Raw genomic sequence first — 27,903 nt, forward strand, 5'->3', positions numbered from 1 at the left:
TATCTGGGATGAATTCATGCTAGGACCTCCTGGGGTCCTCTAAAACTGAACCATGCCCCCTCAAAAAAAAAAGAAACAAGGCCAAGGTTGGGGAGGGGAGGCACTTGGGTTGGTTTTAAGAAACTATTTGGAAATAAAAGAAACACACATATCTAAAAGATTTCATAAACCTGCAAACCACCAACTCACCACCACCTCCCCTTGCAACCCTTCCTCAATGGAGCCACAAACCACCCAACCGGCACAGTTAGCGACAAAGAGCAAAAGACAAGGGAAGGTAGTATGAGAACCGTTCAAGTAAGTTTTTAATAGAGTGCACCAGTGAATGTGAATTAGGATGACTTGCATCAAAAAAATTATTATTATTATTATTTTAAAAAGGAACACCAGATAAAAAGGGGTACAGTTCTTTCTTGCCAAAGCACCATCCTTTTTTCTTCTTCTAAGGCAACAATACACGTTCATTTCAGAACAGAACTGTTACAGGAGAGCTACATCACAGTACAGTACAGCATGTCAAGTCCATCTGTCAGAAATCCATTCTCAAATGGCACATTTAGCTACACTTACAGCCTTCTAACTTTGGGTTACAGAGTTTACCACAGCTTCTTTTTTTCATTTTTGTTTTTTAAATAAAGTGACAATTTTGAATGACTTTTCTAATCTTTACAGGGGTGTGCGGATGGGGCCCGTATGTTGAAATTACAGTAATTACGACATTAAATAACATTGCACAACCAACCGCTATGATTAATTCAGTACAAAATAACAAATATTAAAATGTACCAAGTACTAGTGGTTTTACATAGTTTATATATCACCAATTATGAAGGAGTTTTCTTTACTTCCATAGGCAAATGCCTACTCACAGCTGCACATTACAGGCATAATGATGTGGAATAAATACAAGAAAGTGGGCAAAATATTAGAAACACAAACATATATGAGAACAAAATTTGTACAATCATGTAAGTAATAATCTATTGTTATAAACCATGTTTGCTCAGCTGTAAAGTATATGAAACTGCACGTACTGGAGCGTGGGGTGGGGTGGGGAATATTCCAAAAACCAGTTAATTCCTGAGGTGTCATTTATTAGCTCTTACAATTGGGCAACATTTCAGAATACCTTGTGCTATGAAACAATGTATTTTCATAAAGTGGGATTTGTGAAGGCAGAGAACAATAGTATTTCACTCCATGATGAATGAATATGAACTGTACTTCTATTCTGTTGCTACATTTGACCATATGTCACAAGAGCAATAGTTCAGTCTTCCCAAAAACCTTTTTTTTAAAAAAAAAATGTTATCAAGACATGATTTCTGTTCCCCAACAAGTTTCAAGGGGCCAGAGGCCAACATACTCAGAACCCCCTTTTCTTCACTGTAAGTGCCAACACTGTAAACATGGTTGCATTTTTATTTTTTATTCTGCCAAATAAACACTGTTCTATAAAGGAGGCTAAGAGTGAAAGAGAAGCAGGAAAAATCTTGTATACAACAAAAGCCAATCTGTCCGTGACTAATTCAATTTTTATATGCAATTTGTTTTAAAGTAACTAAAATTGTTCATGCTACAGTTGTGAAAACATTTTTTTTTTGTGCATTTCTACTATGGACGTAGTTTTTAAAAAACGCATGGTAAGAGGTAAGAATTATAAAAACCACAAAAAATGTAAATAATGACCAGGAAGAACTTCTTAACTCAAAGCAAACACACTTCTGTGCTGATATCTAGACAACTATACAAGATCTGCATTTAAGCCTTCTTTTTTTATTATACAACTCTATGAACATAAAATGAACAAAATGCTCTATATACTTACCTGTACATGTGAACATAACTTCTTCAGCTACAGTTTTTTTTCCTTTTAATATAGGTCATACTGAATTTAATTTTACAATTCAGAATAACTATGTATAACCTTATTGCAATGGGGCAATTTCTACATGGGGAGTTTCACAAGCCAATCATGTTAGGCATAACCAGTACATTCAGAATGTAAGCTAGACTCTTCCCTGATCCCAGAAACGTTGTTGCTCTTTACAGCTTAAGCTCATTCGCTATTTTGGATGCAATGTTTTTAAAGGCAATAGAAGTCCCGGATATTCGCTTGAAGCGGACTCCATTGAGTGACAGCCGTGGCAATTTACAAACTTCCATCTCCCACTGGACGAGGCTGTCTTGTCGTGCATCGCCATGGACACAGAAGAGCAGGAACCTCTCTTTTTGTTCATAGTCACAATTGTTAGCGTCTAACACTTTTCGAATCTCTCTCATCATATCATTTGGGTCCATGGAGCTTGTGGTCTTCATGCTCCACGTGAACCTCAAAGACCGTGGCTTAGAATCTTTACCATCTTCTTTTTCTCTGTCTTTTGGTTCTCCAGAAGTGCTCCTGAAAAGGGAAACATCATTTATATACCAATGACAAATTAGGGAATTACACTTAAGCACCAGACAATTTAAAAATGCTCTTGATCAAAATTATCCTCGCTTAGTAGAGCAACAAAAAGAGGTTTCTCAACTATCAACTTGGTTAGGCTCTCTTTAGGTCTCATCTTTAGGGAGATCACCGAAACATTGAAAGGCCACACAAAACAGAAGGCAAGGAATGCTGACAAAAGCAGGGAAGAAAGGAAGCCACCTTTCATTCATTAGTAATTAAAAAATGTTACCCTCCTTTACAATAACAGCTTATTTTGCAAATTTAAAGTTGGAAGTTGAGAAAGTAAGGGAAATAATTTTGGGTGATTCTTGCCTATAATGCCTCCTCCAAGCAATAATATATCAACCTACAGAATTAATAATATGAGCATCTCTTAAACAACTGGGTTGCTTCCTTCTACTGTCCAATTTTATAAATAACTATAACTAGTTTATCTTTAAAAGTTGGCACTTAAGGGACACAAATCCATAAAGAATGTTTCCTCTCCATTCAACCCCAAAGATGCACAATGATAGGGTGGCAGTGGCAGAAATGCGCTGTCATATGCAGCATGGCTCTCCGTCATATCTGCCATTACCTTCTGTGCAATACAGAACATTTATGAACTCAAACCAATCATTGACAGGGAATACACTGCTTCCTATTATAAAGTATTTCATAATGTTTTGGCAGCATCTTCCGCAAATTGTTTTGTGATGTAATGGGGAAGAAAACAATTGGGCAGTTCTATCATATGCATGTTTACTAAGTACTAAGGTCAACTGAGTTCAACAGGACTGACTCCCAAATAAGTGTGCACAGAATAGCAGCCCTAGCAAAGTATGTTTTTTTATTTTATTTATTATTATTATTAGTTATTCTTTCAGCTAAAACTTCATCACACACTGTCTGCCTTCAAGGGTCCCAGGCTTGCTGAGAATTATTCAATGTCTGTTTAGACATCATTTAGTATCTTAAAGTCCTATGATATTTCCAACATCACATGAGGAAATAAGCTGTGGAGCAAGGAGCAGTGCAGTGGCTTCAGCCTATCAACTGGAATGTGACAGGAGAATGGAAATATTTTATCACCGCAAAATGTACTGCTTATACACAATACATCATGTTTACGTGGTCCATAGTTAGTTACCCTCTGCAGAGCTTCTAAATCCACTGGCCACCCTACATCTGAAAAGTCACTCCCTAACCAGAAGCATTTCAGGGAAGGATATTTGGCTAGGAGCTGCCGTAAGAAGAAAAATCAGAAACAAATTCCAATCCTGGTGTGCATTCCAGAAGCATTTTGTAGCCTGCAATGCATGACTAAAGGGCAGCAAAATGATCAACCATTGGAACTTAACTTTAGTTTTCTATCAAGTAGATTTTTCAGCATCTAAGATGTTAGGAGCTTTCTTGCCTGTGATAGTGGGTGGTGGTGGTGAATGTGTGTGCTCACACACATACGCCCTGGGGACTAGGCAATGCTATTTTAATCTTTAACACCTGCAAAAGTTAAGCAGGATGACACACTCCTTTTCATTCAGAACCCACAATTTCACCAGCAAATGTGACTGCTGGCGAGCACTAACATCCCGAGCAGCACTTTCAACAACGATACATACATGTGCATAATGAAAATGTAATGTGGTCTTCCAGTAACAACATCTTTTAGGGAAGCTTACTACAAAGGTTGATAGGATGGAGGGATCAGTTACTAAAAGTATAGAAATGAGGGTTCATGGTCTTTCCAGCATATAATACTGGGAAGAATATGGACCACGACATCTCAAAGGAGTGGTCAGCAAAAGGGGATTTACGTATTCAATGTATAAAATGCCAATTGAATACTAGGCAAAATAGCATTCATGTAGATCATCCCTTCCTGATATGTAAACCACTTTCAAGAGGAAACCACCCCCCACTAAGTTTGCTCAGATTGTTAAAGAGAAGCTTCACACACAAGCTGTGTGCTGAGGAGCAAGCTTTGGGTTTGCATGACAGGCAGCACATTGCCCATGGAATAAAAGCCAACACACACAAACATTCCTAGGATACACCCCTTGTTGTGAAGCAGATGAATGGGGGCAACTTACTTATGACTCTCGGTGTGTGTTTGTGTGTAGTGTCCTTGGTTCAAACTAAGCAGCCTGCAAGCAGGATTCGAGTAAGGCATCAGTCCAAGGCTAACTCCCACATCTCCAGAGTGTGTTATATAGCAATCTTTAAAAAAAAATCCTTCTGTTTTTGTTTTATATATACCATGAGTGGGCAAGCTTTATCAGCCCAAAGGCTACATTCCCTTCTGAGCAACCTTCCAAGGGCCACACGACAGCCGTGAGCAGGGCCAGAGGCCAAAGTGGGCAGCGATAGGAAAGTAAATTTCACTTTTTGTAAAGTAGGCTAAGTTCCTGCCCCTCTATCCTCCATCTAGGGAAGCAAGAGTTGTCATCAGAGTTCAAGGAATTTGAGGACACACTGCAGCCAAGCAAACACACTCAAAAAGAGTGTGAAGCAGGGCCAGGAGGAGGTGTAGCCTGGGGAGAGTTTAGAGGGGCAAATAATTAGTTATTGAGGGCTGCATTCAGTCCCTGGGCCTGAGGTTCTCTGATGCATATATTCTTATTAACCCCAAAGGATTTGCCAGCACGTTTTTTTTATTTTAGTATTTCTAAAAAGCAGAGGCGTATGGCAGAAGTGCATATTAGGCAGTTGGCAAAGTTCTCAGAATGGCAATGTAGGATTTTACTACGCAATGAAAGATAATGCTTGAATATACATAGTTGTGGGGTTTTTTAAGCTGTGACCTTGCAAACATTTAGAAGGGAGCGGTTTCCCAAAGTGGACTTGCTGAAGTCGTAAGAACTTGCAGAATCATAGCTTGTTTTTTGTGTTTTTTAAAAAGTTATTTAAACTTAATAGTATAGTATTTAAAAGAGAAATGGGGAATTTAACTCATACATAGTATTTTTTAAAAGACAAATTATTTAGAGACTCCTCTGTTTTACATATTTCGTTGTCCCTGAGAGGGGGTAATGACAATAAAGATATTATTATTATTATTATTAGTCTAAAGGCTTTCAGAATCATAAAGCTTTGAACACAAAGGGACCTAGCAGCGAAGTATTAATCGTGGCTCCTCACCTTGAGGTGTCAGTTCTGCCACTGGCTTCGCCTTCACTTGGATCCCTCAAAACAAAGTTAAGGTCAAGATTTTAATAAATGGTTAAAAAAAAATGAGTCAAGAAAACCGGTTATCCAGAACAAAGTTAAAATTACTTTTGAGCAAATAGCACGAAACCATCATTTACTAGTATTTTTTAAAAATAGTGTTTTTCCAAAGCTGCAGTTTACTTTCTCCCTATGAAACTTCAGTTTATTTTTACCCTGGCTGGGTAACTTCAGATTGCCCCTCCCCTCCCCCCTTACACCGTGAGCTTAAAATAGCCACGCTCAAAAGCCAGAAGCCATACGGCAAGTATGCTCCATTCTTTCCTTTCCCCACCCGACTGTGTATTAATGGCGACAGACCACCACTGCAGTCAGCAAGGAACTTATCCAGACAGGGGTTCTTACTCACGAAGATGCCTCAAACAGTTCGCTATTAGCATTTAGCCGTGTGCTTTGCCATGCCCTTAAGTCATAACACAGCAGCACATTTGCCAATTGTGTTAGTTATTTGTAAATTAAGGCCTATTGGATACCACCTAAAAACATACTAAAATTTTCTACCACCCAACTTTAACAGCTTTTATTTAAGGGCTCAAAGACACCACTTCTTGCAACATCTGCAGAGTGTTGTATAGCCCGTCCCACACAATAGTCCATCGTAATATTTAAAATGAAATCAAATATACAAGTATATCAGACCTGTGTAGCATGTGACCCACCTAACCAATATGCAGCCCATCTGCTATGTACTAGGCCACCAACAACAGGTGAGGTCTCTACCCTTTTAACAATGGATCAGCATGCTTATCTCTAAGCCAATTTGAATTTAGACTTTACAAAACCCCATGAGCTTTCACACCATTCTCCTCCCCACTGCAAAGGCAACAGGCCTATGGGAAAACTGCGCATCCCACAGGCTATTTGCGCTTGGCTCACTGTATACCAGCTTGCCAGGCTCCCTTCTGCTTGCTGCTGCTGACCAGCACAGGCAACAGCCAGTTTATTTTTATTTAATTTTTTTGGCAACAGCCAGTTTAAGTAGAGCGCAAGGAAGACAGTTCTTCTCCAGCGCCGCTTAAAATCCAAGCTGGAGAAGAACTAGTATGTGCATCATAATTCTCACCTTGAATTCGACAGGACCATTCTGAACCAGTGAACCCTGTATTTCTAAGTCAGAAAATAGAAGTCTTGGCACATCATTTTTGACAACTATCATCTTTTGCAATCCCAGGCAGGCACTAAAAAGAGGGTTTTTTCATGCTTCTTGTGGGCTGCTTTCAGCTTGGTGGGTCACAAATTGTGCAGGGCTGATCTACACAGAACATTCCGTAAACTCACCAGAACACTTTGAGAACAAGCAGCAAATAATTCTTTCTAAGGTATCAATCATATGCTAGATAAAATACGCTTTATTACAGTATTTTTTAAAAAAGTACTTCTGATTCCAGCACATATTTGTACACTACTGAACACTTTAAGTTGTAAGTGAAATGTATTTCTAAATATATTCAATTAAAAAGAGACAATATTAATGCAACCTGTGAACATAACTTAAAATTAGATGTAGCTGTTAAAGAACACAAAGATGACATGACTTTTTCCAAGTATCTGCACATGTGGCGCCACAATGTGTGAAATCTGATGAGTTGTCAAGTGAGTTCTCTATTTAACAGAATCATGGAAAGAATTTCAGAACTGGAAACTGCCTTATTATCAAATGCCACTGATAAGGTTCACAGGGCAACAAAGTGACTAGCAAAACTCCTAATGATTTTAGTGAACCTCACCATTACCATACAAAATTTTAAAGGAAGTTACAGGGCTCTGGATTCAGAAAATGCCATTTCAAAATGACAATTACATTTAAGATGCTAGCTAATTAAGTTTTAAGTTAACATTACGGGGCCCAATGTACACCCCAACAGGTTACACGTTAGGCTGTGTTTTTGGATTATAATATCAATAAATGTTTAACTGTTAAACTATAGTCCTTTTGAAATCAGTAATATCTTTAGTTCTAACAGCAGATGGATATCGTCAAAACAAACAGTGTTGAATGGGTCAAGATGAATGGGGAAATTAGTTTTTTTTAAATAAATAAATAAATAAATAAATAAATAAATAAATAAATAAATAAATAAATAAATACTTGGGGCTGCTCCAAGCAATATGAATTTCCTACACCCTTTCCCTGTAGGAAATTGTCCCATTAAAGAGAGAACACATGTGTATTTTGCTACGTTTGTGCATAGTGAGAAATACAGAATTGCAGCATGTTCTCAGAATTCGGTCACCGCCTGTCATGAAGGATATTGCGGAGTTGCAAAAGGTTCAGAAAAAGGCAATCAAAATTATGACGAGGCTGTAAAACATCCCAAGAGAAGGGTTGCAACTTTTGCAACTTTCTAGTTTAGAAAAGAAGTTGAGTGAGGCGGGACATGATAGGGAGAGGGTTCCCCCCCCCCTTATAATACTGGAACCCAGAGTCAGTCAATGTAGCGGAATGTTGGAAGACCCAGGAGAGACAAAAGAAAGCACGTCCTCACATAGCAAAGCAAACACAGGAGTTTGCAAGTTGAAGATGAAGTAAACAGCCATCAACTTGGACAGCTTTAAAAGGGAATTAGACAGATTTGTGGAGGAAAAAGCTATCAATAGCCACTAGTCATGAGAGCATTAGAGGTGGTATGTTTCTAAATACTAGTTGTGAGGGAACCCAAATGGAGAGTGTGCTGCTTGTGTCCTGCTTGGGGGGTGTGAGACTAGCTGGGTCTTTGGTCTGGTCAAACAGGGCTCTTCTTATGTTAAAGTGTCCACATGCCAAAAATGATGCTCACTGCACATGATGGTGCACATACCATTTTTTCCACACAAATGAAAACCCACGTATGAAATCAGTAACATTAGAACCAGCCTTTAAGTGCTAGGGTGCCTGTCAACATTTTCAGGGACACTAGCCAAAGAACCAAGTTTTTCATACCTATTGGATTTGAACAGTACAATTTATTCAGTAAGTTTTTGATTTTTTTAAAAAACGACATGAATACAGAAAGCTGTCACCACTACTGTATCCTATCATCTGATTTTACAACGGCTTAAATGAGGGGGTTCCAAGCAGTTGCTCATCCAGGCGCTTACAAGGCTTGCTTCTAACAATGTAACGTCCCATTGCACCTTCCATGTTACCAGGAAATGGAAATGACGGAGGGTACTAACCTGCGGACAAATTTGGAAGTTATTTTGCTTATAATGCCAGTTGACGTCCCCCTTCTAGTTTGAGCAAACGTGCCTGTTTCGTGTGACGGTGAGGCAGGTGGCCCGTTGTAAGTGGCATTGCGCCGCTCCCGTAGCTGCTCACCATGGAAAGTGCTTCGGCTCGAACTCCCTCGAGGAAAACGGGTTCGGTCTGGAGTGCTAGTGCTAATACTGTGAGCGGATGGGGAAGCAGCAGGTGCCCTTTGAGTTGCACTGCTGGAAAGCCAGAAGTACGTTTGAAAAGCAAGGGAAATAGAAAGAGCCAAGTCATGAGAAACCTTCAATATGACTAGCACATCTCAACATGCACGATCCTGGGATAACATGAGCCGTACGTTTTTATGTACAAAAAGTCTCTAAAGAGATGAAGAACAGTGGAATATTTTAATTCAAAATAAGTTTGTAGAAAGAGTAAAAGCTTGGGAAAGAGAAAATGCATCTTCTGCAACAGATACATCAGGTCTTGCTGCTATTTCAGAGGTTACATGGGATTTTTCATTCCAATGGGAAGAGCCCAAATGGAAGTAGAAGAAAAAGCAAGAAGGAGAAAAGGGTTTAGTGGTATTTGATATTTGTGAGTAAAATTTTTGTCTTGATAAAGTGGTGCACTTAAATACACACACACACACACACACACACACACACACACACACACACACGTGTGTTGGTTTTATATGCATGAGATGGATAGGATTTGGGGCTAGAACTAGAAAAAACAATTCCTACCTCCAAAGTCTTATTTAGTGGTTACAGCAGGCTTCCTCAAACTCGGCCCTCCAAATGTATTTGGCCTACAACTCCCACGATCCCTAGCTAGCAGGACCAGTGGTCAGGGATGGTAGGAATTGTAGTCTCAAAACTTCTGGAGGGCCGAGTTTGAGGAAGCCTGGGTTAGAGCTTAGACAAAGACTTGGGAGACCCAAGTTCAAGTTCCCACTCAGCCTTTAAGAGGATCTAGAGCCAGTCACTATCTCGTAGCCTGATCTATCTCAAGGGACTGTTGGAAGGATAAAATGCGGAAAGAACTCAATGTATTACTGTTGTCCTAAAACTGGGGGTGGGGGACTCCTGAGCTCCTTGCAGAAAGGATGAGGCAAAATGTAACAAGCACCTCTTTCTTTCTCCTACCCATTCCTTAGCTTCTTGTTTCTCAAGGGCTCCTTTGCATCCTTACTTCAGCTGCCTTGCCTCTGACTTCCTGCTTCTTCACTTACCTGCCTCACAGGGCCATTTTTCAGTCTGATTTTAGAAAGCTACTCCTGTCTCTTGGGCAACTATGAACCATCAACCCCAGACAAACTGTTGACTTTCCCTTCACTCACACCGACAGCCAACATCCTGCCTTCCAGATGTTGTAGGCTACAACTCATATCAACCTAAGTCAGTCATGATCATTTGTCAAGGAACATGAGTAGCAGTCCACACAGCATGGGGAGGGCACAATGCTGGCTTTTGATGAGCTAGAACAATCATAGTTTCATTCACCAAAGCAGTTAGAATGTTTGTGAATATTCCAACCCCATCACGTAAACTCAACTGATTGATGCTAAAGGCTTCAGTATCACAATATACAGTAGACTGGCAGAGCCTAGCACTGCTGATGTTGTGCCTAAATACCTATGTTATGCACATTTGTAGAACATCTGACCATGCAAAGTACCACACAAATGCTACATATTGAAAAATACCTTGGGCGATAAGCTTCAGTGCCATCTTTGATAGTTGGGAGTGTAACTTTTATAGGGTGACCAGAGGCAGACATGGACTTCTGGTGTCGAGGTCGTGCTGATATTGCCGAAGAGACAGCGGAGCCAGTAGAGGAGGTACTGCTTGCAGACATTTCCGTTAGACTTTCATCATAAAAACGAAAGCAGGAAAAGGAATATCTTGAGATAAAATGTTCTAGTAAATTAGTTGCATGTGGAACCTTTGAACTACTGTTGGATCCTTAAGAAAAAACTGATTTGGCCAAGACATGGTCAACAACAGCTTCTACTGAAAAATGTCTTAAGATTGCTTTTATTTGGCCCATTCAGGTAATGGACATACACTTTTAGGATTCCTAACCCAAATTAAAACATATGAAAGGAACTTGCTCACTGGTCTGACCCTTTCTGTACTTGCTGGGAACAAATGCAGAAAGAAAATAGAAATTAATAGTATTTATAGATATTCAAGGGAAAATAGGTGGAAGCAAAAGAATTTTGAACTTTTGGCCACTCATCAAAACAGCACAGAATGCCTCAATAAAAAGTAATTAATCTCTCACCAAGTCCTATCAATTTGCATAAATAAAGAAAAGCAAATGCAACCGGCTTTCCTGATCAATCACAGTAAATGTTTTGTACTCATCTGCACAGCTACTCTTGATGAATTATCTCTCCCATTGTATCCGATTAAAAGGCTACTGGTAGCACTTTAAATGAATCCTCTAGTAATTTCAAAGTGCAGAGAGAAGAACAAGCCACAGCATGTATTTCAATACAAATAGAATCAACTCGGGAAGAGCACAGAAAGCAACTATTTAACAAGAGGGACAATACGGGCAAATGGAATTAAATAATTTCAGTATTCAATAATTTTTCTCTTTGCTGCTTCCCAGCATCTCCTTCATGATACCAAGGTAGAGATTTTTAGGTATGTGCAAAATTAACAAGTCTGAAAACCTCAGAAACAGTTTTGCCTGAGTTCCGTGCAATTGCCATAAAACTTAGGGATCAAGCTGTGCCATTATAATGATTAAGGTTTTAAATGATAATTTTAGGTTATATGTTAGTGACTAAGCTTTAATTTATATATTTTTAAACTGTTGCTATATCTGCATTGTCCCTGTTATACCTAATTGCAAATTCAAATGTATCCCTATCGTGCTTTATGACTTCCTTGATATTGTACGTGAGCTGGAACTGGTCTGTGACCGAAATAATAAAGTTCATTCAGTTTTGCCTGAGGCAGGAGAAAGGGGCACAATGACAGCTGACACTCAGGGAAGAATGAAACAGGCCACAACTCTACTGAATTTTGCTTGACATCTTATCATTCTGGCCAATCCAGGGCAGGGACCAGAACACAGCAGCCTAAAGAAGAGAGATGCCTGCCCAAGCCTAAACATACCCAACTTTTCTGGAGACATTTAACAGCAGAAGACTGTTATAGGCTGGTCAGCGATACCCTAAACTCTGGGGGCTTCCTTTTCCCTCTCTAGTTGCAAGACCTGCTTAGACTGAGTTTCTGTTTCCAAGGCTTGCTAAACTATGTTGAACGTGTACATGAAATGTTCCTTTAAGTACCAGAGCAACATGAAATCTTAATTTCCACTTGAAACAGGTTCAGTACCTGTTGTCTTTCCCATTCTGAATGGCAGAATAGCGATCTGTAGAGCGTTCACAGACATAGGTATTTCTTCGTGTCATGCCAGTCCCAGAAAACACATTATTCTAGAAAAGACAGGGAAATACAATTATTATTAAAAATACATGACAGAGTAAGAATGCCTAAATATACAGCACATTAGCGTATGTATACATTCTTCGATGCATTTGGGCATCCCATGTTATTTAGCCATGCATTTTCTAATTTACGTTGACTGGTAAAAATGTTGCTCTATTTTCTGTTCTAATAGACAGGCCAAAAGACACAATATAAAAACACAGAATATTCTGATGTGCCACAATTTTAGCAAACAATAGACTAGAGACACGATCCATTTTTCTGAAGAAGAAAACATAGCAGCTGTCGCACACAGATGAGCCCTGAAATTGCTATTCTACTGCCCCGTTAATTCAAAAACAGTTTGAAGATTTGTTAAAACAGCATTTTAAATGAGAAACAGTACTCCCCCCCACCTTCAACAGCTCTCTCGGGGTGGTGGTGGGGGGCAGGTGTGGAGACAAAACAAGAAAGTATAAGCAACCCAGATCTCCTCCTTTTAAAACGGTCTTGCGCAAAATCCTCAAAGTGCACGTTCAGTTCATGGGAATCTGGAGAGCATGTTGGTGCTTTTGAGCTGGTATTGCCTTCTAAAAATAATCAAGGTGCACTTTGAACTGTCAAAATAAAAAAAAAATCCTTCCAGTAGCACCTTAAAGACCAACTAAGTTAGTTGGTCTTTAAGGTGCTACTGGAAGGAATTTTTTTATTTTGACTATGGCAGACCAACACGGCTACCTATCTGTAACTTTGAACTGTGACCTTAAGCCACAAAGCACAAACCTGGTCCATGAACTTAGATCATGCATAGGCAAACTCGGCCCTCTAGATGTTTTGTGACTACAACTTCCATCACCCCGACCACTGATCCTGTTAGCTAGTGATGATGGGAGTTGTAGTCCCAAAACATCTCGAGGGCCGAGTTTGCCTATGCCTGACTTATATAAACAGATGGGCAAGTGTGAAAGCGGAAGCACTTCTACCATGCCTACAATGTAGCGTGTAGTGTGACTTTTTGCACAGACAACTTGCACAATCCTCTCCCGCATTTAAAAAGGAGGGGGGAGGAAGCTATGCATCATCTATGCATACAACTGCATCGCACAATGCACTGTAACTGTGGTGGTAGCAAGAACCATTCTTGTTTTCTCACCTCTACTACAAAGAGGCTGCTTAACAGAGTGTATGACCTATGGCATTGTTTCTGTTCTCATCCATCCTATTTCCCTCACCGTAGAGAACTATGCACAAGAGCAATATCATCTAGTGATACTGAGTCCAGCGTATGTGAGCAAGGCCAAGAGAAGAAAGCTCTGTTTACAGACTCAAATGCTTAGGTATTATTTGAGAAGAACAGGTTTTCAAGCACTGGGAACTTCTAGAGCCGAACTAGCAGCTACAATGAATATAGTGTCCTGAAGGGAAATGCAAATTTGTATAGCCCCTGGCAAACAGCTTGTAGTATTATTTCCCAATTGCCTTGGATCAACTTTCCTCACAGGGAAGAACACCAATTTCGATAGTCAAACATTCACATATTAAACAGTTAAGCTGCTGTTTCATTATATAAGTGGGTGGTTTTTTTAAAAAATGAAGAAGCAGGCCTGCAGTGGTGACAATGAGTTCAGAGAGTGAAGCAACCAGGACAGTGAGAGGCAATGAGCACAGTGAAGGAACAACCCACAGGGCACTCCAGCTGAAAAATGCCAGGATGTAACATTACCTGCAAGTTCCTTCCTTCAGCAACCCAGGAGCCAACTGTCACACTCAACTATTCTCCCCCCACTCCTGTTTTTTAAAAAAGTATTTAAATGCTGGACTGGATTTCTGAGCCCATTTCTATTAGTGTATGCCAGCATTTAATCCATTTGCAGAAGAGAATCATGTAGTTAATACAATAGCAAAATTGTTATCGTGGTACAGAAAACATTTGACCCCGTCAGTGAGCAAAGATCTTTCTTACACTTGGAATAGTAGTCGCTTTTTTCCTTTCAGGGCCCACCAGTGGACTTGCGGCCATTTCACCTTTGGACCCCACTGTAGTGCTGCTCAGTTTACGTGACACATCTTTGTCCCATTCCTCTTTGTGTTCACTCTCCACACTGTTTGCCTGAGCTCTTTTTGAATACGAGACAGCGGGAGGAATCGATGGGCCAACTGTCAAACAAAGGTAACATCAATGAGATGGTGCTCTCTGTATCACCTTCAATCAGTCTGCGCTGGTACTAAAAATAACATCCAAGGAACTAATTCAAATAAGATGCTGGTGCCACTTTACGAACCTGAGATATTGTGCACAGAATATGCCTGAAGACAAATGAGTCATCAGTGCCTTGATTGAATAATTCCACACACCTTTAAGCTTAATATTTACTATTTGTTCCCCATTAATTTGCTAATATGCCATCCACATTGAAAACAATACAGAGGCATACTTTAAGGTTGCTCAACTGGCTTCCATTCAGAAGCCTTCAATGATACAGTGGACAGCCACCTCATTTGTGGATCCATAATACAATAATTTCTCAGTTACAGCCAACCAATTTCCCAGCGAAAGTGGAATCATTACCATCAAATCCAGTTACAAAATCAAGAGTTTTGCATAACCAGCTAGCAATGAATGACATCACTTTCTAATCATATCTAATCCACTTTCAGAAATTGCTAAATTATTTGCCACACAGTTTTCCTTGTGGCAAAGAGTTCCATAGCTCAGCCTTTCCTCAAACGAAAGACAGACATTTGCACCTTCACTCAGATTGCAAAGTGTTGCTGGTGCTGGTGCTGGCACTGGCACTGGTGCAAACCAAAGGTTATGACATGGCTGGGAAGTCTTAGCTGCTAGATAGGGGTAAAGCAGAGGATGCCTGGATTCCATTCAAACATTTCTCCTTCCACTGGGCAGATGATTGGTGCTGTGGTACACTTTCCTAAGGAATTCCTTCTAGCATCAGTCAGCTATGGAAGTTAAGTGAAGAGAGAAGGGGTTTCTGGCTGCTCCCAGTTCACCTGAGTGTGGCTTCTGGCTCCCTACATCATTCATGGTTCTCTATACTGGGACACTGTCTCCCTCCTTTAAAGCAAATCAGGATATTTTTTTGTCCAGTGTTGTTGAGACTGCAGTACCTAAGTCACAACCCAGAATATCAGAAGCAAATAGTCATCTCCATTACCGAAAAGCAACGTTCGACAAGCACAAAGGTTTAAGAGATTGTTTGCTTTCCATACAAAAAGCAGGAAAGCCTCAAGTTGCCCACAGGGAACCAGTCTTCTGGGCTGTGGCCAATGGTTCGCAATTTTATTTAGGCATATGGCTGTTCTCTCTATGGAAATAAACCCATCCATATCTTCTAATTAACCTTTCTTGAAAAAATTACTGCACTGCAGATATCCAATCTCACGTTTTAGATTCAAAGCAATGATGACAAATACAGAGCAGTTTCCATTATGCAAACAGTTAAAATAGCTACAGACACCAGAATAAATGCAAATGATAATTAACACATCTGTCAACTAACCCAAACTATATTTACCATGGAAGGATCACATGATAAAAGCACCATGGTGTGATATGAAGCAGCGCACAAGTAATGCACGAAGAGGTGGCACTGCTAAGCCCAGAAAACATGGCACACAGCTTAAAATTGTATTTTGCTACTTTACTTGGTTGAATGCCATCCCCACCATGTTCACTGAAGCGACGTTGCTTCTGATTGGCTGATATGCTCCGCTGGACCTTCAGGTGAGCAGGAGATTGCATAGAACTGTTGTTGAGGTCACTGCTGGGTCGAGATCTTTGACTCAGGTTACTGCTGGACAGGGACTCGCTCCCCTCAAACTACAAGGATAAGTGACAATTTAGAAAGCAAAGCCATTTGCATCTCTATTTTTGAGACAAGAGTTATTTCCAATGTCACAAAACTCAATACAACATTTGCTATCACAGGGATGCAGACTGGGCACTCTCACCATTGACACCATTCCTTTTTTCCCCTTTTCCTTTTTTACACTGAAAAGCAAACCCAGAGCCTGCCATTGGCAGCAGGAATGCAGTTGGCAGAGAGGAAGAAGACACTTTCCTCATTATGGACAGAAGAATTTTAAGTGGGTAAATGCCAGAGAGGCAGCCTCTACTTCCACTTTTTATGGCATCCTCCTCCAAGGCTACTTTTTCGTAACAGAAGGAGGGGAAAAAGCATCAAGGGAAAGAAAGATGCAGCTACATTTCCTCAAACTACATGCTAATAGATGTAAGGATACACAATCACTTATCATGATTTTATGTCGTGAACCCCCCTGAAATCTACAGGTATAGGGCGGTATACAATTATTATTATTTTTAAAATAAAAATCCTATTTATGCATCATACAGGTATAACCAGTCCCAGAATTAACAGACATTTGTGAAAGATTTGACCCAGTTGACAATTGTTGCTGTAATTCACAGGTTGGCAATCTATGCCACTGTGGCAGGCCACACCCAAGTGTTTGGTGGAACCTCAAGCTCACTGGCAGAGATGGAGTGCAGGGGTGGGTGGGGAGAAAGCACAGATTGGAACAGGAAGACAAGCGAGAAAACCAGCACCGCAAACAAATGCTGTCACTACCATCTTAATCATGCTCCCCACCTCAATTATTATTACTAACGTTTAGTAGGATTTATGAACCACTTAATCAAAGAATTCCAAAGCAAAACAATTATTTGTTTTTGGATGGAATGGCTTTGCTGGTTTATTTGGTTTTATAATTAAGTCTTTGGCTCATTTTTATAGGCATACTGAATTGCTGCAAACATATAGATTAACTCAGCAAAATATACAAATGGATATACACAACTTGTTCATGTGTCTGGGTAGGCTTGTCAAAACGGAAATGTTTTTAGCTGGCATCTGAAACAGCGCAAGGATGATGCCAGCCCAGAGCACAGGGGTTTCCACATTGGCCCTATCTTGGCATGCATACAGTGGGAGAGGGGCCAGCATAAGTAACAGAGTGGAGTCATGTTTGTCTGTGTGGCTCATGTCTTGGATCAACCTTGCTCTACCCAGTCCCTGCTGACCACTGCCACAGGCATGCAAGAACCAGTGGTGGGCCCTGCCTGGGCCCCCACACTTTTCTTAGTTCAGGTGACTTTCAACTTATGCGGGGATTACGTTCCAGGGACCCCACACATATGTGAAATGCATGCTTATGAGTCCATTCTAGCAGAAATGATTGATGCATAAACTCCATAGACTCAGCAACCCAAAGAGTACATAGGCTGGTCAATAAGCGTGTCTCAGCACTGTGTTCAAACCCTTTAGAAAACAACTTCAAAACTAGCAGATAAATAAATATAGGCAACTATAAATTACCTCAGGTGGTTTTCTGCCTAGGAGCAGATAAGTAGCCATGACTTCGTCATATTTTTGGTTTACTAAAGAGTCGTGAATTTCATCTCTTGCAAAACCCATAGTGACCATTATATCTATCAAAAACAAGACAGCTCAATTTTATTATTGACAAGACATATTTAAAACGTGTCATTAGACAACTTCTGATACTTTTTTTCATCCACAAAACTTCTACTTAAGTAAACACAGTAGAATAAAGTAGGAACCTAGAATACTGTTCACAAATTTTCTCTAAAATATAAAAATTCACCCGACAGACCAGTTTCACAATGCTTGCCATGTTCCACTACCCTCTACTAGTTAACATTTATGTAATGGCAACAGAGTCTCTACCCTAAACATATACAGTCAAAGCTTGGTTCTCGAACTGCTTAGTTGCTGAACAAATCACCTCCCAAACACCGCAAAGTAAGTGTTCCAGTTTGTCAATGTTTTTCGGAAGCCGAACGTCCAATGCAGCTTCCACTTGAGTGCAGGAAGCTCCTGCAGGCAATTGGAAGCCACGCCTTGGTTTTCGAATGGTTTCGGGAGTTGAACAGAGTCTTGGAATGGATTAAGTTCGAGAACCAAGGTACCACTATACAGAATTGAGATCTACATAAAATAGGAAATAAGAGATTTAGGGGAGAGGGATTGGATTACATATAACATTCCAATCCTCCAAGCATGGTCCAGATAATTAGGAATGTGATATGGGCTAGCAGATTCAGGTTCAATTCATTTTTTCCCCAGCAAGAACATACTTTGTCATTACCAATGAATTAAATATCCCACCAAACCATGACTGAAAATTATTGTAAAGTGTGTTTTATCGCCAGTTCTGGTTAGGAGGGCAAATGCAAACCATTGTTTCCTACTGGAAGTGAGAGGAAGAGGAGGGTAAGACTATGAGCTTCCTGGATGTTGCTGATCCTCCAAACCATGGCATGTGAACTGGAACTAGTGAATCATGTGGCAGTGGAAAAACAGGTAAACTGAGACTAGGATAATTCAGGAAGATTTATCGGAATTGTTCAACATTCACTGTATAAAAAAACCTGGGTACATGGCAAACTAATCCACCGAATTAACAGAACATTGACAAGCATTTTCATTATTGTTAACCATGAATCTGCGGCACACTTAGTGAAAGAGATAAAGAACTGGACTAGGGAGAAACAATACAGCTATAGATTGGAATGACTGGGGTAACCTATTCTTACCTATTCTTTTGGTGTCATTAAAATCTGGTTCAGGCTCAGTGTATGGCTTTAATTCTTCCTCTTCATGACCAACATTCATCCATCGGTCCTTCATTATTTGCTAGAAAACAGAGCAAAACTGAATCATTGGATTGGTTTTTTGATTGACTCCCAAATCAATACCCAGTTAGTGGGGAAATCTGCATGTTTATTTATTTAAAATATAAAAACTGCTTTGAAGCGTAAGTGAAAAATGATCAGTGGGGACCAGTCAGTGTGCAAAAGACATCTTCAACTGCTGGTTAAATAAAAATGGGTGCTGGACAAATGGACAGGGAGTTACATAAAGGAGGCCCTATTAACAAGAAGGCTCTATACTTTGATGCTTCCCATCTCACCTCTGGGGTAAGGGTTACTCTTGAGCAGCAACCCTGCAGAAGGTTTTAATAGTTGGACAGGATAATACAGGATCCAGTTACTTGTTGAAGCACATTCTCCCATACCAACCACCCTATCTATACCCTGTGATCAGCTGGTGATGGGAAGGAAATTCTCACTTCCCTGCTGGTAAGCACAGATGGTGGAAGCTCTGCAGCGTTTGTGCTGTCAAGTGAACACTTTCTTATTTTCCCAGGCATTCTGGGTAAATCAGCGACTTCCACTTGTTGAGTTTTATATTTTCTTGCACTGCTGTATTTTACTGTTCATTTTTTTAAACAATTATTTTTAATGAACGTATATTCCCATGGTTGTCTGTATATTTTGTTAACATGCTGGAAACTGCCTTTGGATCACTATGATGTGATAACGGGTGATCTTTAAATTTTGGAAATAAAACAAAACAGGGGGAAAGTTCTCCTGGCCCTAAGTGGTATAGGATTTTTTTGCCTAGAAATAAACCGGGTTAAGATCTTGGAATACTGAAAAAATATTTCCCCTGCTATCAGTACAAAAGGCCCTCTTAAAAACACATTATAGTACTCCAATCTGGATGTTAGGAGAGCACAGATAACCATGGCCAAATCTTGTTTTCCAAGAATAGCCACAATCGGAGTACCATCCAAATTTGGTTGAAGGCATATGACTTCTACTGCCAAATTAAATTGGACCCTTCAACCCCAATGCACAAAACAAAGAACAACTCAGGTCCAAGGGTTAGTGTTAGCCATGTATTATGTACAGAAATAAATTTGGGGAAGGACCAGCGATAGTGTGGATGCTTTGCAAGCAGAAGATCCCAAGTTCATTCTCCAGCATCTTTACACAGAAAGTAGCTGCCAGTTCATGTAGCCAGTTCTGAATGAGATGGACCCAGTTTGACTTGGAACAAAACAGCTTTCTATACTCATGATTAATTCACCTCAAACAAGTCAATAGTACCATTTTTGCAGCCTAAAGACTATTTTAGGTTGTCCATTCTTTCAACTGAAAATATATTTTAAAATTATCCATAAAAATATTAACAATATGGAAAACTTAAACTACCATCTAAAGTACGTTGAACTACTTTATTAGCTTCTATCTGTATCTACAAATGTTGAATTAATAATAAACATACGTTTTTGGGCTTTCATGCTGAATCCATAAAAGGACCAAAGATATATAACAGCTTAATTTTCCTTAAAGGAGAATTGTCCCCTGCAATTTACCTTTCCTTCACATTCATATGAATGAGCGAAAGCTGCTGATATTTTGGCTACAGGAAAGAAAGACTTATTTGGGGAACTGCTTCACTTCTCAGGAGACAGCTCCTATTTTGAAAGGATTTTTACAACAAGCCATTGTTCTTTCATACCCAAGCAAAAAGCAGAAGTGCTGCGACACCTTACGGATGAGCTGTTCAGAGGTTTTGCAGACTGTGACCTTTGAGTGCACACACCCGCTCCCCCATGACCAATTTCCCTTTGAAGCACTGAAGCACTTTTTGTCCTCCTGCTTTTGGCTAATGTCTATGCTTCAGGATTTTGTTTTAGTGGGTCGCACTGAAGGCATCAGCTTGCAATGCTTGAGTACTTTTAAAACATACGCTTTCCTTGCTCGAGTTTCTGAGGAAGCATTATTGAAAATTCTATGTCCATAATAGAGTCTCTACAACAGCAAAAAAGGTGTCCTTGTCAAACTTCATGTTCAATATTATGGATGAAATTCAATGCTTATCTTATTCTTTGAATGCTGCTGTTCTACTTCTGGAATGGCTTTTAATCCATTGGTGGTTAAACAAGAGCCTGCTGGAACAGGCCAATGGCCCATTTAGTACAGCATCCTGTTCTCACAGTGGGATTCCTCTGAGTAGCCCCCAACCAAGGCCTGAGTGTAAGCATGCTCTTCCCAGCAACAAGTATTCAAAGGCATGCTGCCTCTCAGATTGGAGGGACAAGATAGCCACAAATTTGGCAGATCCTATTTTAAAGCTATCAAAGTTTTTGGCCATCACTACTGTGTTTTCCACGCCATAAGACGCACCTGACCATAAGACGCTCCTAGTTTTTTAGAGGAGGAAAGCACACACAAAAATATTCTGAATCAACTAAACTATTTAAAGAAGCAAAGCAGGTGGCTCCTGTCCACTCTGCTGCTTTAAAGCGAGCCACGGAGGAGGGAAGGAAGGGGAGCCATGGCTCCCGTCCGCCCCCCCTCCGCAGCTCGCTTTAAAGCAGCAAATTTAAAACAGCAAAGCGGGTGGCTCCTGTCCGCCTTGTTGCTTTAAAGTGAGCCAAGGAGGAGGGAAGGAAGAGGAGCTGCCCGCTTTAAAGTGAGCTGCGAAGGAGGGACAGACAGGAGCCACGGCTCCCCTTCCTTCCCTCCTCTGTGGCTTGCTTTAAAGCAGCAAAACGGACAGGAGCCGCTTACTCGTACCTCCTCCATGCAGCATTCGGTTCATAAGACACAAAGACATTTCCCCTTACTTTTTAGGAGGAAAAGTACGTCTTATGGAGCGAAAAATATGGAACTTCATTTGAGAGCGAGTTTCATAGCTTAAGAAAAGGAAGTGATCTTCTCCAGTTTTCCCTTCCCTCTGTGGTCCTCTGTTCAAGAGGGTTGAGAGACCCTCCAAAATAGCATGGAGGAACCAGAGAAAGTAACTTCTCCTCTTACATTGGAGGACAAATCAGACAGATCAAAAGGATTTCACCCTTTGCTATTAGAATATAGTTCTGAGTTTTGGAACACAAGGAAGCCAGACATATTTTTTGCCTTTTTAAAGAAGAATGACATCTGGACAATTTAAATATAATGAACCCATGTTCTGCCTGACCACATATGTAGCAGTATTCCAAACTCCATCTGAAAAAGTGCACAGCTGAAGAATTCAGACCTAACTGAAAGCAAAGTGTGAAATCTTTTCAAATATTATGCTCTCAAAAATCGCTCAGGAGTATTTTAACTCTCCTCTTAAATGTATAAAGTAAAATGCATACGAAGTGCATGGTAACTTAATGCTCCTTAGGCAACATCTGAATTAAGCATATAGTGCTGTCTGTTCAACTTTAGTTTGGCAAAGCTTGCTGGTGAAAGACGTATTGCAGAAACGGTCTATTGCTACAAAATTGTCCTAAATAGTCTCAATGTGCAAACATCAAAACACTGATAAAGCCTATAACTAAATGTATTAAATTTCAAGTTAGGACACGAAACTTAACATTCTAGTGCTATTTTAGATGAGCAGATGCCAGTCAAAATAACATCTTAAGAAGACCAGACAAAGGCTCAGATAGAATCATTTATCTGACACAATACCCATATATAACACAGCACTTCACACAATTACTGAACAGTGATTCTGCAGTGGCCTTTTACCCCCTGAGACAATTGCCCTGTGTTTCACAGGAAGACAGAGACAGTCCCTCTCTTCTATAGCATTCATGCACTCTGCTTTGAACACAATGTCCTGGCAAGAACCCATTTTTGAACCAGCAACATAAAATTCTTTTAAGGCTGTTAACAGTGAGACAGTATTAACCCGGGCAGGAAAGAACTAACACAGCATTACTGGGCATAACAGGGCCAAGTTCCCAAAACTGTATCTAGGAGGATTATCAGTAGAAAACACTACAGTGGTACCCCGCAAGACGAATGCCTCGCTAGACGAAAGGGTTTTCCGTTTTTGAGCTGCTTCGCAAGACGAATTTCCCTATGGGCTTGCTTCGCAAGACGAAAACGTCTTGCAAGTTTGTTTCCTTTTTCTTAACACCGTTAATACAGTTGTGACTTGACTTTGAGGAGCAACTCATAGAACGCAGTGTACATAGTAGCCTTTTTTGAGGTTTTTAAAGACTTTGGTGATTTTTGAAGTTTTTCCAAAACTTCTTTTGCAGCCATTTGGTAAGTTAAGCTTTTAAAACTTTTTTTGGGGGGGTTGGATTTTGGGTTGGGGTGTTTGGAATTCAAGGACTTGGTGTTGGGAAGGGGTTTGCAAGAATCTGGAAGCTTGTGTGGTTTTTTTCTGCATTTTTATGATTTTCCGTGACCATTGGGCCACTCTGCTGTTTTTTTAAAAAAATTCTGGGTTTGAATTTTGAAATGCTCTTTACAGTATGTGTGACTTTAAAGAGCACTTAATAAACTCTTGTTGTACGAAATTTGGCTTTGTTTGGACTTTTTTTGACCATAGGAACGCATTAATTGATTTTCAATGCATTCCTATGGGAAACCGTGCTTCGCAAGACGAAAAATTCGCTAGACGAAAAAATTCGCGGAACGAATTAATTTCGTCTTGCGAGGCACCACTGTATTTAAAAATGAAAATGAACACAACCTATTTATAAATACTGGTGAAAAGTCAGCATAGTGCACTGAGATCTCACCACACACTGGCCACACAATTTAAACCTATAAAAGTAAGAAACTTGTTGAAATCTGAACACCCTTAAATCTGGCATTCTCAGATTCTGTGCACTGTTCTTCTGCCAAGTTTTGTGCCTGTGCTAGGCTGTTACAAAATACAGCAAAACTACAGAGACCTGAACATTAGTATTACATTTTTAGTCAGCAGTATCCTTTGGACTCAACCATTTTGAAGTTTGTTAAGTGAATATTAACATCCTTGAGTTGACCGCCTGTGATCCTAATTACACCATCCTATATAGACAGGAGCCTAACAATGAGTGCTACACATCAGTGAAGCAGAAATTACTCATACCCACATTCCACTGGCAAGCTACCAGACACAGAATTATTCAGTACAGAGTCACAGCTGATCAGGGGTATATCTCCCAGCTTGTGCTCAAGTGATCTATGTCAGAAAGTGATTATATGAGATTAATTTGGTGGAACACCATCTTCAGCTGCAAACGCAAACCTATGAAGATGAAAGAAAGGTCAACCGATGACTAATACACATTGTACTTCTCAAGCCAAATTATCATCTGCTGTTCTTTTACTGGGCATTAACAAGCAGTAAATCTTCCATGGATGCAAAGCCCAGAGGCCTAGGTGACTGGCTGCTTTAACTTGCTGGAATTAATACATAACCAAAATATTTTTTCTCAAATGCAGCTCATCAACTATCATAGCAAATGGGAACCAGGTACTCATATGGAAACTGCTTCTTTTAAAACTCAGCTGTCTTTACTATAAAAACAAGTATGCATCATTGGTTTTTGAAGAACGATTAACCTTTCTTACACTAAATGCACTAACATTATCTGTTAAATTAGTACAACGGACACTTACACTGTTTTCAGCAGAAGCACAATTAACAACATTCATTTCATTTTTTGTGGAAAGAAGTGATACAACTACATGGCTACATAAAAAAACACCAGCATTTCATAGTTTGAGACACTAAACAGGATATTGTATCTTTGTATTCATAAGAATAAATATCTGAGAATATTTTATAATCCACATTTTAGGCAGTTTAACATGATCTTTGTTATTTGTGCTTTGCTCCAATCCCGAATTTAGCTGTTTAATCATATGCTGTTCATTTTGTCAGACCATTATTATGTCACGTTACTGAAATTCTAAGCCTAAGTATATTATGAGAGCTTTCACCAGATCAAAGAAATCTTAGTCAAACAATTACACAAATTTGTAGTTAATCGCAAACTCCCAAATTTGCATGTGTAAAAAGGATTACTACAGAAAACAGCTTTATTTTTTAAAAAATAAAGGCTTTAATTTAACAACGTACTAGGATCCATAAAAAAGCCATTTTACTAAGAAAAACGATATTAAAAAAACCAAAACAGTGAAGCAGCCTGTGGTAGCATATTCGGAGAAATGTAGGAGTCGTCTATTCCTTATAGGTTTTGAGTTATTCCAATGAAATACAAAAGAGAGGGGAATGGGGGAAGATCACAATACTTACTTCCAAGCTCCCTCTCTTGATTGGATTCAATACAAGTAGTTTTTTCAGTAGATTTTCACAGTCCGTGGACATATAGAATGGTATCCGGTACTTCCCCCGTAATACCCGTTCTCTCAGTTCCTTTAGAAAAACCAGACAAAGAAGAACATCTACTATTGAGACAGAAAAATTGAAGACTAGACTTAGCCATTTCAAATCTCAACTGTACCTTTAAATTCTGACCATCAAATGGCAACGATCCACTGACTAGAGTGTAAAGAATGACTCCGAGACTCCAGACATCCACTTCTGGCCCATCATATTTCTTTCCTTGGAAAAGTTCAGGGGCAGCATATGGGGGGCTTCCACAAAAAGTGTCCAGTTTGTTGCCTATAGTAAATTCATTGCTAAAACCAAAATCTGCAATTTTAATGTTCATATCTCCATCGAGAAGAAGGTTTTCTGCCTGAAAAAATGAATATAGAATTTTAAAGGTGAGTATCAACAAAACAGTTCGCCATAACTTCATTACGAGAAGAACTAGTCATTCTACAGAGCTTTGTGTTTTGCTATATGTTACAACATAACAGGCAATCACCAGTACTGAGAATGCAGAATGTTCTGGAACAGCAATTGTATATAAGATGGGATCGAATATACATTCATGATGAGAAGAGGGCAGGAATTTTTTTTTTTAATCTTGTATAGATTTTGTAAGATTTAGCAGACAGTCCACTTGCTGCCATCAATGGGACATGTGTACACATATCAGACACAGTGCAATCCTATGTATGTCTGCTCAAAATGTTTCATTGAGCTTAATGAGCCTCAATCCCAAATATGTGTGTGTATAGGATTGCAACCTAAACAGCTACAGAGATAATGTTGCCCTGGATCTTTGGAGAATGGAAAAATCTAAAAGAGAAATTAAAATAATGACTGGACTGTTTAGGAATTAAAAAGACACAGGCAAAACAAATGAAAACTCATATAGTGATTCCTATATGAAACAGAACCAGGTTTTTCTTTTGTCTTTCCCTCTTTCCTGCCCCTTAGCCAGTTGACTCCATAAAATGAATCAGGTCTAATGCCATCTTCTTTAACAATTATACCTTAAGATTGCTGTCAGCTCCAAAGGTTTGCTTCTTCAATGTTAAGAATGTGCACTCCTCTAGATTCAGATTTTCTCACTCAACGCCTTTTCAGTGAATCTCACTGTTCCTTAATCATTAAAAGCATTTGCGCTCAGGATAACTCACTGTGACTTCTATCTCTAAAGGATCACATAGATGGGCCCATAGTCAAAGGCAGAGTGATGAGCAGCTTTCAAAGCACTGAGAGCTTGAAGCAGAAGCTGAGCACGACACAGAGCCTGTGCTTAAGGTTCACTTTGATGGAAGAGAAAAATGAATTTGGCAGTGACTTTCTGGGATAAACTGAAGAAGGGGAGATATAGCAGAACAGAGGGCCAAGAAGCCAGATGCTCTATGATGGTACAATGAGAGGTGAAAACAGCCAAGACAGTGGTTTTTGAATTGGAAATAAAGATTGTGGAGAGTTAAAAAGCAGAAGACACTTCATTGCTGTACTTTTTACAAAGAAACACATACAGATGTGCCTTCACATGCACACACGCTTGGTCATCAAGATAGGGCTCTCAACGGTGCTTCTATTTTATAGCTGCAAACCATTACCCACAATCATGAGTAGAATCAGATTTGCTAACATGGTTAGGAAAAACACGTGTGCAAATGTAATACTAGTGAAAATTAGCTCCAAAACTTATAGGGAGGTGGGGATTCATATCCAGAGGGAAGGACTGCATGATGATTCTAAAGCAGGCATGGCCAAACTTGGCCCACCAGCTGTTTTGGGACTACAACTCCCATCATCCCTAGCTAACAGGACCAGTGGTCAGGGATGAAGGGAATTGTAGTCCCCAAACAGCTGGAGAGCCAAGTTTGGCCAGGCCTGCTCTAAAGGAATTGTTATGGCTTAAAATAGGAGAAGGGAACAGCATAAAGCTGCAAGGCAGCACTCCCAATAGCCTAGGCAGTCAGGAGAAGAGGCAGCATGATGACTGCACTGAATATAACAGGGTGGGATTAAAGTTTCTCTAGACTGGAGACTAGGAAGATTTGGGCAGTGAGTCCCGCTTTTCTTGGAAGAAGAAGAAAGGACCCATGGGAAGAAAGGACCCATGACTTACATGCCTGACAAACATGGGCAGAGACTAAGCAGCAATTTATTATATATATTACAAACTTACAAAGTGGGCGGAAAGAGCACATAAATTGTTCTGCTTCCGTACAGTTTGAATTCTTAAAGGATGGGAAAAGGAGCATACCTTGAGATCACGATGAACGATGCACTTTTGATGACAGTACTGCACAGCAGACACAATCTGAAATAAGAAATTTGGTTAATAAGAGAACATTTAAGAACGACTCCAAGAAGAATGCTTAACATTTATATAGTGAAGCAGATCAAACACTACACTTCTATTATCTTCTTGTAACCTCTGCAGGAACCTTATGAGGTTGCTACACTATTTTCCCGTATTGCAAGTGGGACACTGACATGGAGAAAGAATGGCTTGCCTAAAGCCACCAAATGAGTTATATGCAAAGGAAAGATTCCAGTCAGCGAATCCCTGCTTAATAGTGGTTCAGCCTCTTCATCGCTACACCACAGTAGCCCCCACCAGCTCCAGACAATGTATTGGAAACATGGCATCGGGTCAGAATACATGCA

At 39.9% G+C, this 27,903-nt stretch overlaps 1 protein-coding gene across 5 annotated transcripts in view; it reads right to left on the reverse strand.

Moving 5' to 3' along the window:
- Positions 1-278: 278 nt before the first annotated feature.
- Positions 279-27,903, reverse strand: part of MARK1 (microtubule affinity regulating kinase 1) — a 77,786-nt gene continuing 50,161 nt past the window's right edge. For 2 of the 5 annotated variants that reach the window (XM_081185987.1, XM_081185990.1), the window contains 12 exons: positions 27,497-27,553; positions 25,379-25,615; positions 25,171-25,290; positions 18,879-18,978; positions 17,638-17,750; positions 15,947-16,121; positions 14,247-14,440; positions 12,191-12,291; positions 10,543-10,704; positions 8,816-9,070; positions 5,573-5,617; positions 279-2,401 (listed from right to left, as the gene is read on the reverse strand). In XM_081185987.1, the coding sequence (XP_081042113.1) occupies positions 2,047-2,401; positions 5,573-5,617; positions 8,816-9,070; positions 10,543-10,704; positions 12,191-12,291; positions 14,247-14,440; positions 15,947-16,121; positions 17,638-17,750; positions 18,879-18,978; positions 25,171-25,290; positions 25,379-25,615; positions 27,497-27,553 (1,914 nt within the window). In that variant the 3' untranslated portion in view covers positions 279-2,046. The remainder of the gene's footprint in view (positions 2,402-5,572; positions 5,618-8,815; positions 9,071-10,542; positions 10,705-12,190; positions 12,292-14,246; positions 14,441-15,946; positions 16,122-17,637; positions 17,751-18,878; positions 18,979-25,170; positions 25,291-25,378; positions 25,616-27,496; positions 27,554-27,903) is intronic. The other 3 variants (XM_081185988.1, XM_081185989.1, XM_081185991.1) reach the window with 3 other exon arrangements.

The sequence above is a fragment of the Podarcis bocagei genome (genome assembly GCF_964188305.1).
Source record: "Podarcis bocagei genome assembly, chromosome: 3".
Classification (NCBI taxonomy): domain Eukaryota; kingdom Metazoa; phylum Chordata; class Lepidosauria; order Squamata; family Lacertidae; genus Podarcis; species Podarcis bocagei.